Here is a 13914-nt window from a genome sequence, read left to right as displayed (position 1 = left end):
ATCACCCGACACGGGGCTGTTTGAACCACATTTCTCCAACGCCCATGCTACAACAGAACAAAAGCTGCTAACAAGCCAAGTACTCACAGCGATGAATGAATAACTGAGGAGTGTGTTGGTCCAGTCTGTCACGCCGTAAGGTTACAAACTATTTCTCAAAATCATGTTTATACTGTAGGTTTGCAGAGCCAAAACAGAATGAATTTTCCCACCTTGCGTCGACCAGCGAAGGCGCATGCGCAGTATTTCACAAACTCGAGTAACACATTTTCGACCGGCGGCAGCATATTCCATCAAACATTTGGCAGGTGCAATTCTCGTATTAATATCTGTTATTTAATATATACATCTAAACAGTTATTCATATAATGTACAAAAAGGTTCTCGTCAAGCGCATAAACATGTTTTGTATTTTATCTCAAGTTATTTTGTCGAATCCGTCAGAGACAGGTCTCAGCTACGTCACGTTTATAAACAAAATTTACTTAACTGACAAATCCACTATCAATCAGAGAGCTCGCTAAATTGGGTTATTTCTGGTATATTTCAGTTGCTGATGGTTACAGCCGTGCCTAAAACGGAACAGTAGCTACCCGTCTACCTTTTAACACTTCTGAAGTGTTGCGTGATTTAGCTATATTTACTTTTTTAAAGCCACTCACAGCTGCTCTGGGGGGCGGAGTGTCTGGAAAGTGCTGCTCCGATTGGGGCGCTCGATCGGGGGAAGAGAGATGGCGTGCTTGTTGGAGGCCCCTCTCCGCATCAGTGTGCTGTCTGTGAGTCTGACACTCATACTTTGGAAAATAATGTTCAAATTTACAGTGCATTCACTTGACAGTAAGTCGGTAATGTAAATTGCTGTATCGCATGAAGCTAGCAACTGGCGAAGTCAATGAGGGGTTTTAGTTGCTTGCTAGCCTACAAGCTAAGGGCTTTGCAACATGTAGCATTGAGGCGGTCCACCTACGTAGCTGTTAGTGAGAACTTTTTGCATCCCGGGCTTTCCCGGGCGGGCGGGGTAGGTCTGAATATGTTTTGGTATGCGTGCGATTAAAGCAAGAATCCACCTCCTCGACGTTCTCGGTGAAACAAACCAAACGCACCACGTAACTGTCAGTGTCGCCCAGAATGAGTTAGCAGCTAGCCAGATTGCCAGTGCTGTCACAGGCTCGTTTTGAAAGAATCAAACACCCGAAGGGAATGTGTGGTAGAAAATAAGTTGCAGTAATGCCCTGGGCCCCATTCATTCGGGTCAACAGTAATGATCTGTCCCTAAACGTTGTAGCCAATTATAATAGCAAACTTAACGTAAGCTAACGTATGCTCCAGATAGCTATATTGTTACAGCGTTATCTTAGCGAAGTTAGCTCACTAGTGGCTCAACTGTTGATAAGTTTGTGACAGAGTAACGTTAGCTACGTCAACGGTCTAAACTCGAGCGGTTTGTACGATTGTTGTTTAAGCCAAGTGAAAGAGGCTGTCAGATGTATATAAGTGGGCTGTCAAGGCAAGCATACTCAACATTGCAATAGTGGAAACGCCCCCACATCGTTAGCAGCATGAGTTACTGTTTTTGGTCAAAAACTGCTTCCCTGCTTGCTAGATAGTATTGATATTACATGTATTTAATAGACCACTGGATGGTGGTTCAACCTCTCAAGTAGAATTAATGGCCGTACCCACTTTCTTTGTAGACCTAGTTAGATCATATGGCATGTGTATTTGCATTTTATTGAGCAATGTTTGCCTTTTTTTAACCATAAGCTCAGCTGACTGTATAACAACCAGTGATGCATTCATAGTATATATCTGGTAAGCATTGTAGCGAACACATCATTCATCTACATCAAGGTTTCTTGCTAAAGAACTTTCCAAGCCAAGCCTATGCAGGTATGTGCTAAAACCATGTCTGGCACCAGAACCAATAGTAGCGACTGGTAATAAGCTGGGTGAGCATTGGTCTGTCTGTTGGCTCCTCAAGGATCATGTGGAAAGTTCTGGTTAAGGCTACCAATGATATAAACATAAACACACTTATCAGGTGACACACATGCAGCTACTCAGGGTCATGGATATGTAACAGCTTTTAAAGTGTGCTGTCATGGATGCTGCTGTATGTGTCAGTGTGTTTGACTGGGAGTGTATCAGGGTATCTGCAGGTCCAAAATGCCTTAACTGATTGATCTAAAATTAATACTGTTAAATGCTGCCTTTTCTAGAGAGGTCTTTAAAAAAGTTCTTTACTCAGTGTACTATTTTTCCAGCAAGAAATTAACCTGGTTATGCATGCAGACCTATATTCTGACAGATCCATTTTTTTTATTCTTTATTTTGTTGTTAAATTGGTTTTAAATTATATTTTAACTACCATTTAAAGATCCTAAAAAGTTCAAGTATTCAATTTAACTTGTTGAAACCTGCAGATATAGTGTATGAGACCGGTGTGTGTGTATGTGTGTGTGTATGTGTGTGTGTATGTGTGTGTGTGTGTGTGTGTGTGTGTGTGTGTGTGTGTGTGTGTGTGATGCAAGCAGTGACCCTAGCCGGAAAGTTAATATGTGCAGGTGAATTGTGTCATTCATGTTTGTATTGTCTTGTGTCTCATCCCCATGCAGGAGGTCACTGCCACCAGTCGCCATTATGTTGACCGGCTGTTCGACCCCGACCCACAGAAAGTGCTGCAGGGAGTCATGTAAGTTCAGCTGCACATATTGTACGTTGTGTTCATCAGTACAGACAGGGAAGGTATGTGGAGTGAATGACGGAATGAATTATTTTGCAATGAAAGTCACCTGCTGGGTGACTAGTTTGCATGTGAAGGAGTACAGTGGGTGTGCATCATGTGCAGGATAGAGCTTGTTTTGGAGAAAACCGGACTGATGGTGGTGTTTCTGAGTGATTGTGTGTCTGTGTGTTTACATGTGCAGGCTTGCACGTGACAGTCTATTTCAAAATCATTTCACTATTCAGTGTGACTCTCTCTCTCTCTCTCTCTGTCTCTCTCTCTCTCTCTCTCTCTCTGTCTATTTCATTTTATTTTTAACCCTGACTAGGCTAGCTCTGGTTACGGCTTGAGCCGCTGCACTAGCCTAGCAGCTGCCTGACTTGACTGTCTGCTACAGCTGTACTTTTCCACTAGCCTCATTCACCTGCTATTTGATACCATCTGGGGCACATTCAGTGCAGTGGAAATGTTGCATGAAAAAATTATAGTGAATACAACTGAACAGGCTCACGCTGTGACCTACAAGAAGGTTTGACACATCTGCTTGATGTATACCTGCTCTGTTCAGACCAGAAAGTTTGGCAACACCTTGCACTGCTGAACTCAGGCTTGCTGGTGTCTTAATAATGTATCAGATGATGTAGCCCAGGATCTCTGCTGTGGCCCACACTGCACCCATAATGCTCTGAACGGTCTGAGAACTATTAGCCAAGACTAAGGCTTGCTTATTATCACGATTAGGAGTTGATATAGAGTGCAGGTAGCCAATAATGTCATCCTATATATGTTTGGTTGGAGTGGCAAACACCCAGAAAAGCATCAAGGCACACCCCTGAAGAAGTTTTGGTTACAATTTTGGTGTTGCTGTGTTGATTTTTCCAATGAATAAATCTTTATTTTCTGCCCCTCTTGTACACTTTCACAAAATTTTATAATCTTTTGTTGACGTTCAGAAAACACTGTTGTCGTCTGTGGTTGCAAATGGATAGCCAGGAAGAGTCCACTCATCTGTGTGTGTGCGTGTGTGTGTATTTCTGACTTCGCAGTGACATGAAGAATGCCGTCATTGGAAACAACAAGCAGAAAGCCAACCTGATTGTCCTGGGAGCCGTTCCCAGGTTTGTCTCTCCCCGGCCTTTCCCCATTGCTCCTTCTTGCTTTTTCCCTACGTCAATGCAATGTTCTGACCTTCCAAATCAATTTTAATAAAGTACATTCACAGGAGAGGGGTGTGACTTTGGTGGTGCATAAGATGCTTATGTACAATAAATAACAAATTAACATATGTAATTACAATGTTTCACTTTGGCAAGAATACAAACTTGTAATTAATGAGGTAGAATAAGAATACGGTAAGACTGTCCAAGCTTTTTGGTAAAATACAGAGTATAACACGTCACTAACGTCCACCCTGCACTTTCCCTGTTTACAGTGAACTCACTTCTGAGTATGTGTGTGTGTGTGTGTGTTTGTTGGTTTCCAGGTTACTATACCTGCTCCAGCAGGGCTCGTCCAGTCCGGAGCTGCGGACGGAATGTGCCGTGGTGCTGGGCAGCCTAGCCATGGGCACCGAGAACAACATCAAGTCCCTGGTGGACTGTCACATCATCCCTGCCCTGCTCCAAGGTCTGGGCACTCACACACACACACACACACACACACACACACACACACACACACACACACACACACACACACACACACATATGGCACAAGACAACATGATGACTTTGAAAGACGCAGACCTAAGTAATACGTGTGTGTGTGTGTGCATCCAGGTCTCCTGTGTCCAGACCTGATCTTCATCGAAGCGTGTCTCCGATGTCTCAGAACGGTCTTCATCAGTCCAGTCACCCCTGTGCAGCTGCTCTACACTGTAAGTTGTACATTTGCTGCTGAAGAAGAAGAAGAAGAAGCCCAAGTGTTTGACAGTGTTGATCTGAAACCAAGCTTGAGGCCTGTTAGAACTATTTCCTTTTAATTTTTCATAGGACCCCACTGTGATCCCCCATCTAATGTCTCTACTGAGCCGCTCGCAGAGGACCCAGGAGTACATCACACAGATCTTCTCCCACTGTTGTAAGGTTGGTATTCAGGCACACACACACACACACACACACACACATATATACACACACAGTGGAATGCACTACACTTATTGCTGTTGTTGACAGGATGTGTATATGTGTTCTCTCTCCAGACCCCAGAGCACCAAACGGTTCTTTTCAACCACGGTGCCATCCAGAACATCGCCCCTCTGCTTATCTCCCCCTCTTATAAGGTAAAAGCTTGAGTGTGTGTGTGTGTGTGTGTGTGTGTGTGTGTGTGTGTGTGTGTGTGTGTGTGTGTGTGTGTGTGTGTGTGTGTGTGTGTTCACACAATTGGATTTTCTGTGCTCTCTGTGTTAATTTTCATCTTATGTATCAATATCTCACACAGTACTCATTCATATCTGGTCATTAGTCTAAAGTCTATCTTTTTTTTAAATATATATATTCCTCCCTCTCTCTTTCCAACCCCATCGGTCCTGCAGGTCCGGATGCAGGCGTTAAAGTGTTTCTCAGTCCTGGCCTACGAGAACACTCAGGTCTCCATGACACTGGTGAATGGTGAGGGAATTTCTCTTCTCTTCTCTTCTCTTCTCTTTTCTCTCCTATCCTCTCCTCTCCTCTCCTCTCCTCTCCTCTCCTCTCCTCTCCTCTGTATGATCATCACATTTTAACAAGTGCATATCGATGTTTGTGTTGCCAGTGCTGGTGGATGGCGAGCTGCTCTCTCAGGTATTTGTCAGAATGATGCAAAGGGATCAGCCCATTGAAATGCAGCTAACAGCAGCCAAATGGTGAGTGGCTTACAACCACAGTGTTTATGACCTGGCATTCCATTTGTTTCAATTCAGTGTTTGTCTTGTATGTCTTTTTTTTAAATCCTCTATTTTTTTAAACCATATTTAATGTTGCCTCTACTCTCTCTCTCTTCGTTTGTGTCTTCCCCTCCCTCTCTCCCAGTCTAACCTACATGTGTCGAGCGGGCGCCATCAGGACGGACGACAGCTGCGTAGTCCTAAAGGTCAGGTTCTTCTGAGACTCTGCATCTCCATACATCAGATCACTATTTGTTGTTCTGTTAATATTTGGGGGTGGTAATGTATGTGCCATTCATACAGTATCTGGTCCCGTTATTCCCCCAGACCCTGCCGTGCCTGGTGCGGATGTGCAGTAAGGAGCGGCTGCTGGAGGAGCGGGTGGAGGGCGCCGAGACCCTGGCCTACCTGATGGAGCCCGACGTGGAGCTGCAGAGGATCGCCAGCACCACCGACCACCTGGTGGCCATGCTGGCCGACTACTTCAAGTACCCCAGCTCCGTGTCCGCCATCACCGACATCAAGAGGGTGGGTGTGTGTGTGGGGTGGAATTTGAATCGAGAAGAAGTCATCCCCCTTTACACCTGGCATTAACATGTGTTTAGTGTTAATACAGCAGCATGTTAATACAAGAGACAAAGCAACTCTCCCTGTCACTACTTGGAGAACTTTTTTATTTTAGTAAGGCCCATTTAGAGCTGAAATCTCATGTTAAAAGGAGATGATTTTGCTCTGAACTTCCAGCTCTCTGCATTTTTTTAATTGTCTTTCTAGTCTTATTATCCAGAGAGAGTTATGCCACTGTAATCAGCTACGACTCAATAATTTCCAGTACAATAATTTGCCGCTAATGTTTCCAAGCAACTCATAAAAGTCCAGCCAGTCAGCATAGTTGTTAATACATCTAATATATCACAATTTAATACCGGGAAGTAAAAACTGAACTACTGGAAGCTTTAAAAATATTCTGGACTCCTTTATGTCACAACACAAATCACAGAGCTTTTGTCACTTGTTGACATTGTACACTGGTTGACATTCTGTCCACTGTGTCTGTGTGTAGCTGGACCACGACCTGAAGCACGCGCACGAGCTGAGACAAGCTGCTTTCAAACTGTACGCCTCGCTGGGCTCCAACGACGAGGACATCCGCAAGAAGGTGACCTTTTCTTGTGTGCATGTGTACATGTGTGTATACTTGTGTGTGTGTATGTGTGTGTTTGCAGTCTCATCCGCCCTTCCTCTTGTCTCCACAGATCACAGAGACCGAGAACATGATGGACAGGATAGTCAGCGGCCTATCAGAATCCAGCATCAAAGTCCGCCTAGCAGCTGTCAGGTATGGTGTGCCTGCCGTCACATTCCAGTCACTTGCTGCTTCACTCTCTTTTTTTTTTTTCTTCTGCTCTCTCGCTCGCTCCCTCTCTTCCTCTCTTCACTCTGGCTGACAGATGACATCAGTCCCTCTGCTCTCTTTCCGCTTTAACTGTTAAAGGGCCCTATAAAATCCAGTGTGTTTATTCTCAAATTCCGTGTTATTTTTTCTCAACTTTGAATTTTTCTGTTTTATTTTTTCTGGAATCAGGTTTTCTGGTTTATGTAATTATGGATTTTTTTTGTTACTCATTTTTGCTATCAAAGTAGTGTGTCTCTCTGTGCCTGAGGCTGCTCTCTGATGCTAGCAGGGCTCCTTGTTTGCTTAGCTTGACGACAAAACAACATGGTTTCTCTAACGGACTGTCGGACTGTGCACAGGCTTTATTCTTCAGGTCGATCTTGATTCACATGATTGTTGCAATTAATACTTTGTCAAAACATGTTATAATACAATTTATTCATATTGTTTTTGTTTTCCCTCAGAAATAATAAAGGATTTTATAATTGGGCTCATTCAGATTGTGTTCTAAATACCATGGTAATATCAAACAATGAGTCCAGCATCATGTATCAAACTGAACCAGGAGCTGGTTATATCCCTATCGAATACCAATGCGACACTGACCGAATCTCTCCTCTGTGTGTGTGTGTGTGTGTGTGTGTCCAGGTGTCTCCACAGTCTCTCGCGATCGGTGCAGCAGCTGAGGACCAGCTTCCACGACCACGCAGTGTGGAAACCCCTCATGAAGGTCGGTGGACTTTGTCCTCCCACAATATTTGATCAAAGTAAACCATAATCACATTTCTGCATTGTCAGACATAGACAAATAATCCTATTATAGGTTTTTTAATTTCATCAAATATTGAGCTTGCACCGACTGAAACTGTCTGTAAATGCTACCGTACATTCACTGTACATTCTCGCTTAATACGTTTCCAGACTTTATGAAAATAAAGTCACAGAGTCTTGGCAATACTTTTTGGGTTTTGTAAACCGTTGCAGTCTATGGGAATTAGGGGATATTTGACCATCAGTATCTAGCTTATAGTGTAACCAAACTTAGTGAAAATAATTTTAAAACAATATTAGTTATCAGAATTGTACCTTAAGAATTAAAAATCTGACCTTATTGTTGTGAAAGTCCTCATCTTCTGCCCCTGGTGGTTGGTTTCTAAGCTCTTGTTCATGATGCTAAACAACCTGAAGGGTAACCTACTTCTCAAATGTCTTAAATCCATGGCCTGCTTATGGTCGTATTTCATCCATTCCTGCATTAGTGCAATAGCACGTTGTGATTTGCTTGCTTTTATGATAACAGCACTAATGGGTGTCACTGGAAAAGAGCGTGCTCAGTCAATTTCTCTTGAATAAATGAAGGTTAAAATAAAAAAAAATAAAAAAATGATATCAGAGTAACATGGTATGTCAATTTTTTGTTGCTGTTGTTTGTAGCTGCTGCAGAACGCCCCAGATGAGGTCCTGGTCATGGCCTCCTCAACACTATGCAACCTGCTGCTGGAGTTCTCACCCAGCAAAGAGGTACACACACACACACACACACGTACACACACACACACACACACACCACATTAATATTTGTATTACGATAGTGTTCTTCCAATATTGAGACCACTTGTTTGTGTTGTTTGTCTGTGTGTGTGTGTGTGTGTGTGTGTGTGTGTGTGTGTGTGTTTCCAGCCCATCCTGGAGTCAGGGGTGATTGAATTACTATGCAGTCTGACCCAGAGTGACAGCCCCGCACTGAGGGTCAACGGGATCTGGGCCCTGATGGTGAGAACGCTCTTTTATATCCCTGTTCATTATCCCACCAGCTTCCTTTTACACTTTATTCTAAATACTCATTCCTCATCCATCTGTCCAACAAGCTGTCTTTACATCTGCACACACTGGCTGGTACTCAGGGTCTGAAATTAACTTTTTTTCTCCACCAGCCACTGTGGCAGGTAGATGAAAAATTTTACCACCCACTCAGATTTTTTTACCAGCCACTTCTTTGTACCATGACAACTGAGGCAGAAAACCATGCAGGAAATATTCAGATCAGATCCACAGTCCTTAAATGTTTATATAACATCTTATTTATTATTCATTAGTCACATTTTTCTAATTTGGTTTGAACAAGAATTATGTCCCTGTTATTTACTCACATTTGAAAGTTAGATAGTCAGAAAACTTGCTTATTTCTTCAGTCAGCAGTATAAAATTTCATCAACAGCCAAACTCGGCACATTGCCACGTTTGTAATCATACGCAATCGTAGAAGCAATTAGCAATTCGTAGAAGCGAAAGAACTACTCGCCAATGAGCTGGATAAGATAGACATTCTTACCCACCACACCACAGCCCACTATTTACCTGCATTTGGCGGGTGTTAATGTCAGACCCTGCTGGTACTGTCAGATTGTTTCATGCTCACATATTCTAACTGTGTGTGTGTGTGTGTGTGTGTGTCTGTGTGTAGAACATGGCGTTCCAGGCGGATCAGAAGGTGAAGGTGGAGATCGTTCGGTCTCTGGGTACAGAGCAGCTGTTCCGCCTGCTCTCGGACCCCGACAGCAACGTGCTGATGAAGACCCTCGGTTTGCTGCGCAATCTGCTGTCAACACGCCCGGTGAGACACACACAATGGTCACACTGAAAGCACCACTTACAAGCTCAGAGATATACTCAGAGATATACCATGCTTACTCATGCTACCCCCCTCTCCCTCCCCCCACTCCTGCCTCTCCGTTGTCAGCACATTGACCAGATCATGAGTTCTCATGGGAAGCAGATCATGCAGGCAGTCACCCTCATCCTAGAAGGAGAGCACAGCATAGAGGTCAAAGAACAGGTGAGCGCTCTCTCTTACTCATAGCTGTATATCAAAAGCAGGTTAAGATTCTGCAGGTATATAGGATGTTTTTATGCCTGGTTCACTCTTGATTCAGATGGCCATATCAATTGCAAGAATTCCATTTCTGTGCTTTCAGCACCAAGCAACAGTTTGTTTTCCTTCTTCAAACAGCTCTAATGTAACATGTTTGTCTCTTTGTCAGACTCTGTGCATCCTGGCTAACATCGCCGATGGAAACACAGCCAAGGACCTCATCATGACCAATGACGACATGCTCCAGAAAATCAAATACTACATGGTACATTTTCTCCTCTAATACAAGTATATACTGTATATAGATCACTCACATACTCCGTTTACCAAATCAAGTGCAACACAGTTTGGTGTCGTTAGATGCAGCAGTATGTTTTACTGACTGATGAGAATCTGCAACACTACACTATGCAGAGTTATTAATTTTTGTAGTCAGACATTTTATTGAGCCCATGCGACTTGTCCTTTTGTTCTGCCTCCCTCCTGTCTCACTCACTTCCCCTCTGTTGTTTTGCTGACTTGTTCTCTCCTCCTCTCAGGGGCATTCGAATGTGAAGCTGCAGCTGGCTGCCACCTTCTGCATCTCCAACCTGATCTGGAACGAGGAGGACGGTAAGGGACCCACCGCAGGGGTGGACATGGGAAGAAGGAGAGGGGCTGGGCTGGGCTGCTACTGGATGCTGGGAGATTTGAGTGATAGGAGGAGGAGGGAGGAGAGGAAGGTGGAAGATATGAGTCATGAAGAAGAGACAGACAAGGGGAAACTCATTGCTCCTGATCAGTACTGTGTTGTAAGCTATATCCAAGCCAAGGGAGTTCACCCAAAAATGAAAATTCTGTCATCATCTACTCCTCAGCTTGTCAGTAAACAATTGAAGTCAATAGGGTGCAGTTGTTTCGAGTCACAAAAAGGGCATAAAATGATAATCAAAGCGAGAATAATCTTCTGACAACCCCAACCTCCTCCACTGGCTGACGAGGTCAAAACAGGATCACCCCTTTCCTTGTTTTGGTTGCCACACTACATAAGAAGAAGTTAATGTTTCCTTTCTCTAGAATTACAATGCTCATGAAATAAATATCAGCCTTTTGGAATCAAAGTGCAATCTATTGGCTACAAAACACTTTGATTATGCTGCACAGGTGGTTTAGAGAAATTTGATGGACATTTTATGCCCAGTTTGGAGATCTAAACAGTTAAGTTAAGCCCGTTAAGTTCAATTGTTTAGGAGAAGGCTGACATGGAGCTGAGGGTCTAACTCACTGTGTTTTGATGGTCAAACATACAAACCTAAGAGGAATTTCAACTGACGTGGGGGTAGGTAGGTAGATAGTGACAGAATTGTCCTTTTTGAGTGAACTGTCCCTTAAATTCCCCTCTGTATGTTTCATCATGCGCTGTCAGGTTCTCAGGAGCGCCAGGACAAGCTGAGGGAGATGGGCTTTGTGGACATCCTGCACAAACTCACCCAGGCCTCCGACCCCAACCTCAGTGACAGGTGGGCCAGCATGGAGAAATAAAGAAAATTCTCATCATATACTCATTGAAGTGTTGAACAGGGCGCACTAATACTTCTCTCATCTCCCCCCGATGTCTCTCCCCCAGGGCAAAGACGGCGATGCAGCAGTACCTAGCATGACCACAGAGGGGAGAGATTCCCCATTGCCAGCCTAACTAACAATCTACGGGAGGATACCTGCCATCGATTCTTTCATTTCTTGTTCTGTTTAATCTCGAGGTTTTATTTTGTTGCACAAAGACACCTTTTTTTTTTTAACCTGTGGCGGGCCTCCCTTCACCTCCCCCACCATACCACCACCTCAACCCGGCCTCCCCAGCTCCTCTCACTCCAAACCTCCGCTTGGAGACTCTGAGACGACGGTTGTTGTTGGGGAACCAACGGTTAGGAGGAGGTGTCTTGAGGGTTTCAGTTTCTCTTTTGTTTTTGTTTTTTTCCCCCAATGCAAAGATGAGTTGAAAATATTTTCTTTTTCCTCTGGGACTTGTGAAGAATTATTTTTTTTGTTTTTTTTTGTGGAGTGCAGCAGCCTGATAGCGCCACCCTGTGGCCGGGAGGCCTTGGTGCTTTTGGACTCCCGACAGCGGAGACTTGGGTCTCAGAGAACCGGACTATGAGGTTTGACACAAGGGCAGGGCTGTGGGAGAGCAAAGCTTCCCAGTTTTATTTTGTTAATTAATTATTCATTAATGATATTACTATTAATATTATTGTTATTTTAAGGCGTCACAAGAAAGGACACATTTTGGAAAAAAAATACAGACTGCTTATTTTGAACTTTTTGGTGTTTTCTTTTTTTGTGGATACATACCTCGTAAATATATATAAATATAAACATATAAATATATTTTTTGGATTTTTATTTTCCCCCCACCCTCTGTTTTCATTCACTCTCTCTAATCCTTGATTCTTGGCACAGTCGGGTGAATCCGCCGCAGTGTGACGCGAGTGTGTGTTTGACTTGAACATGGTCTATAGAGGTGAATAAGGAACCAATCAGCTGTCGTTTCTGTGTCCTTTTCCCCCCACACTTCTGGTTCTGTGTGCACTTAGTTTCTCTCATTTCAAGGTCAGCGACTAATGGAAGCATTGTAGTGTAACGGGACCCTGTCACTTCTGTCCAACATCCTTATAATCCCAATGGGAAACGTGGTTCCCGAGCTGGCAGTGCTTACTCCGACCTGACCATTTCAAATCAGCAGGGTTGAGTACGTGGATGCACAGACGAGCAGAACATTGGCGAGAAGAGGAGCAGAGGCTGCGTGTGTCCTGACACCTCTATAGACTCACATTTAATGTTGATTGGCTTTTCTGCATTCTCTGCATCCCCTATCTGTCTGCTCGTCAAAAGGGATAAGTGAAATTGCTCCAAGCTCCCAAGTTTTCTCTTTCTTTACTAATGTGTTTTGCGAAGCAGACAAGGCAGAGCGGATGTAAGGAATAAAGGAAGAACGATTGAGACTGGCCCCTGGAGGGTAAGGCACTTAGTGGGTCCACCACAGCAGAATAAAACGCCACAGTGTGTTTCATCCCTCGGCCGTATGATTTCTTCTCCCCTCAGAATCTTTCTAGACTGTTGTCCCCTGACATTTCAAACCTTATTGAAGCTCTGATAGAATGAATGTTACCATTGAAATATATGCAGACCTGAAGAAGGACTTCCTCTGTGTTGTGTCTTATTTCTCAAAAGTTGGAGGCTGTGCTACTTACAGGAAAAATTGCCACTTCACGTTGTGGCAAATTACAATGACAAATTGCAAATTGCAATGACACGTCAAGTGATTTTATCTTGTTTCCAGACCTATCAAGCTTATCTCATGATATTTCTAGTCAAATTATCTCACTGCACTGGCAGATAATCTTGTTGGTTTCAATAAATTCACTTGATACATGTGAGTATGACTTCTTTCAAGAAATCATCATAAAAGAATGAAGAAAATCTTGAAACAAGAAACTTTCTCCAAGACAATTTTACTTTTACCAAGTAAATATCCTGAAACAAGTTACATTCTCCTGGAAAAAAGTCAAATTTGCTGAAACCGGTAATATTATCTGCCAGTGCAGTAAGAAGATTTCACAAAAAAAAAATCCTAAAATAAGCTTGATAAGTCTGAATACAAGATATAATAACTTAACAAGTTTGTCAGTTTTTGCAGTGTTCCGAGTAACAGTGACAAAAAGAAAATGAAACTTGCCTGTTTACACCGTGGTTTTACTTTCTGCCAGTATTGTTTCACCTTACCAATCAGTCTGGACCAAATCAGAGGATTGTGGGCTTGCTTCAAATTCAAATCGCCCGGACATAGTCGAGTGCTTAAGTCCTCTGCCTCTGAAACCAGATGTGTCCAAGGATCAAATCCGACTAGAGCTTTCTCTCTCTCCTGTGTCTCCCCCTCTCTGTCTCCCTTTCTACTTCCCTGTCTTCACTGTCTAAATAAAGCACAAACATATCAAAGTAGAGTGGGCTTCCCACTTTGTTGGCATGGCAACAAAGTGCTTCAGAAGTAGATGTTTGAGGCACACGGTGAAAGTATAGTA

The 13914-nt window shown here is 43.4% G+C and overlaps 1 protein-coding gene across 1 annotated transcript; it reads left to right on the top strand.

Moving 5' to 3' along the window:
* Positions 1 to 555: 555 nt before the first annotated feature.
* armc8 (armadillo repeat containing 8) lies at positions 556 to 13034 on the top strand. The gene is made up of 22 exons (XM_071926350.2): positions 556 to 776; positions 2616 to 2692; positions 3772 to 3843; positions 4209 to 4351; positions 4504 to 4601; positions 4717 to 4809; positions 4926 to 5006; positions 5259 to 5334; positions 5477 to 5567; positions 5734 to 5794; positions 5916 to 6116; positions 6652 to 6747; positions 6845 to 6927; positions 7633 to 7714; positions 8419 to 8505; positions 8665 to 8757; positions 9449 to 9598; positions 9725 to 9820; positions 10026 to 10121; positions 10396 to 10468; positions 11262 to 11355; positions 11463 to 13034. The coding sequence occupies exons 1-22, from the start codon at positions 732 to 734 to the stop codon at positions 11494 to 11496; spliced, it is 2022 nt and encodes a 673-aa protein (XP_071782451.1). The 5' UTR covers positions 556 to 731; the 3' UTR covers positions 11497 to 13034.
* The last annotated feature ends 880 nt before the right edge of the window (positions 13035 to 13914 follow it).

Source organism: Centroberyx gerrardi, chromosome 10 (assembly GCF_048128805.1).
Source record: "Centroberyx gerrardi isolate f3 chromosome 10, fCenGer3.hap1.cur.20231027, whole genome shotgun sequence".
Classification (NCBI taxonomy): domain Eukaryota; kingdom Metazoa; phylum Chordata; class Actinopteri; order Beryciformes; family Berycidae; genus Centroberyx; species Centroberyx gerrardi.
This window is presented reverse-complemented; position numbering and strand designations above follow the sequence as displayed.

Bases quoted from the DNA above. Each gene is read 5' to 3' on its own strand.
- armc8 (XM_071926350.2), top strand. From the start codon at position 732: ATGGCGTGCTTGTTGGAGGCCCCTCTCCGCATCAGTGTGCTGTCT. The intron at 4,810-4,925 runs GTTGGTATTCAG...TTCTCTCTCCAG, and splicing joins TCTTCTCCCACTGTTGTAAG to ACCCCAGAGCACCAAACGGT. The intron at 8,506-8,664 runs GTACACACACAC...GTGTGTTTCCAG, and splicing joins AGTTCTCACCCAGCAAAGAG to CCCATCCTGGAGTCAGGGGT.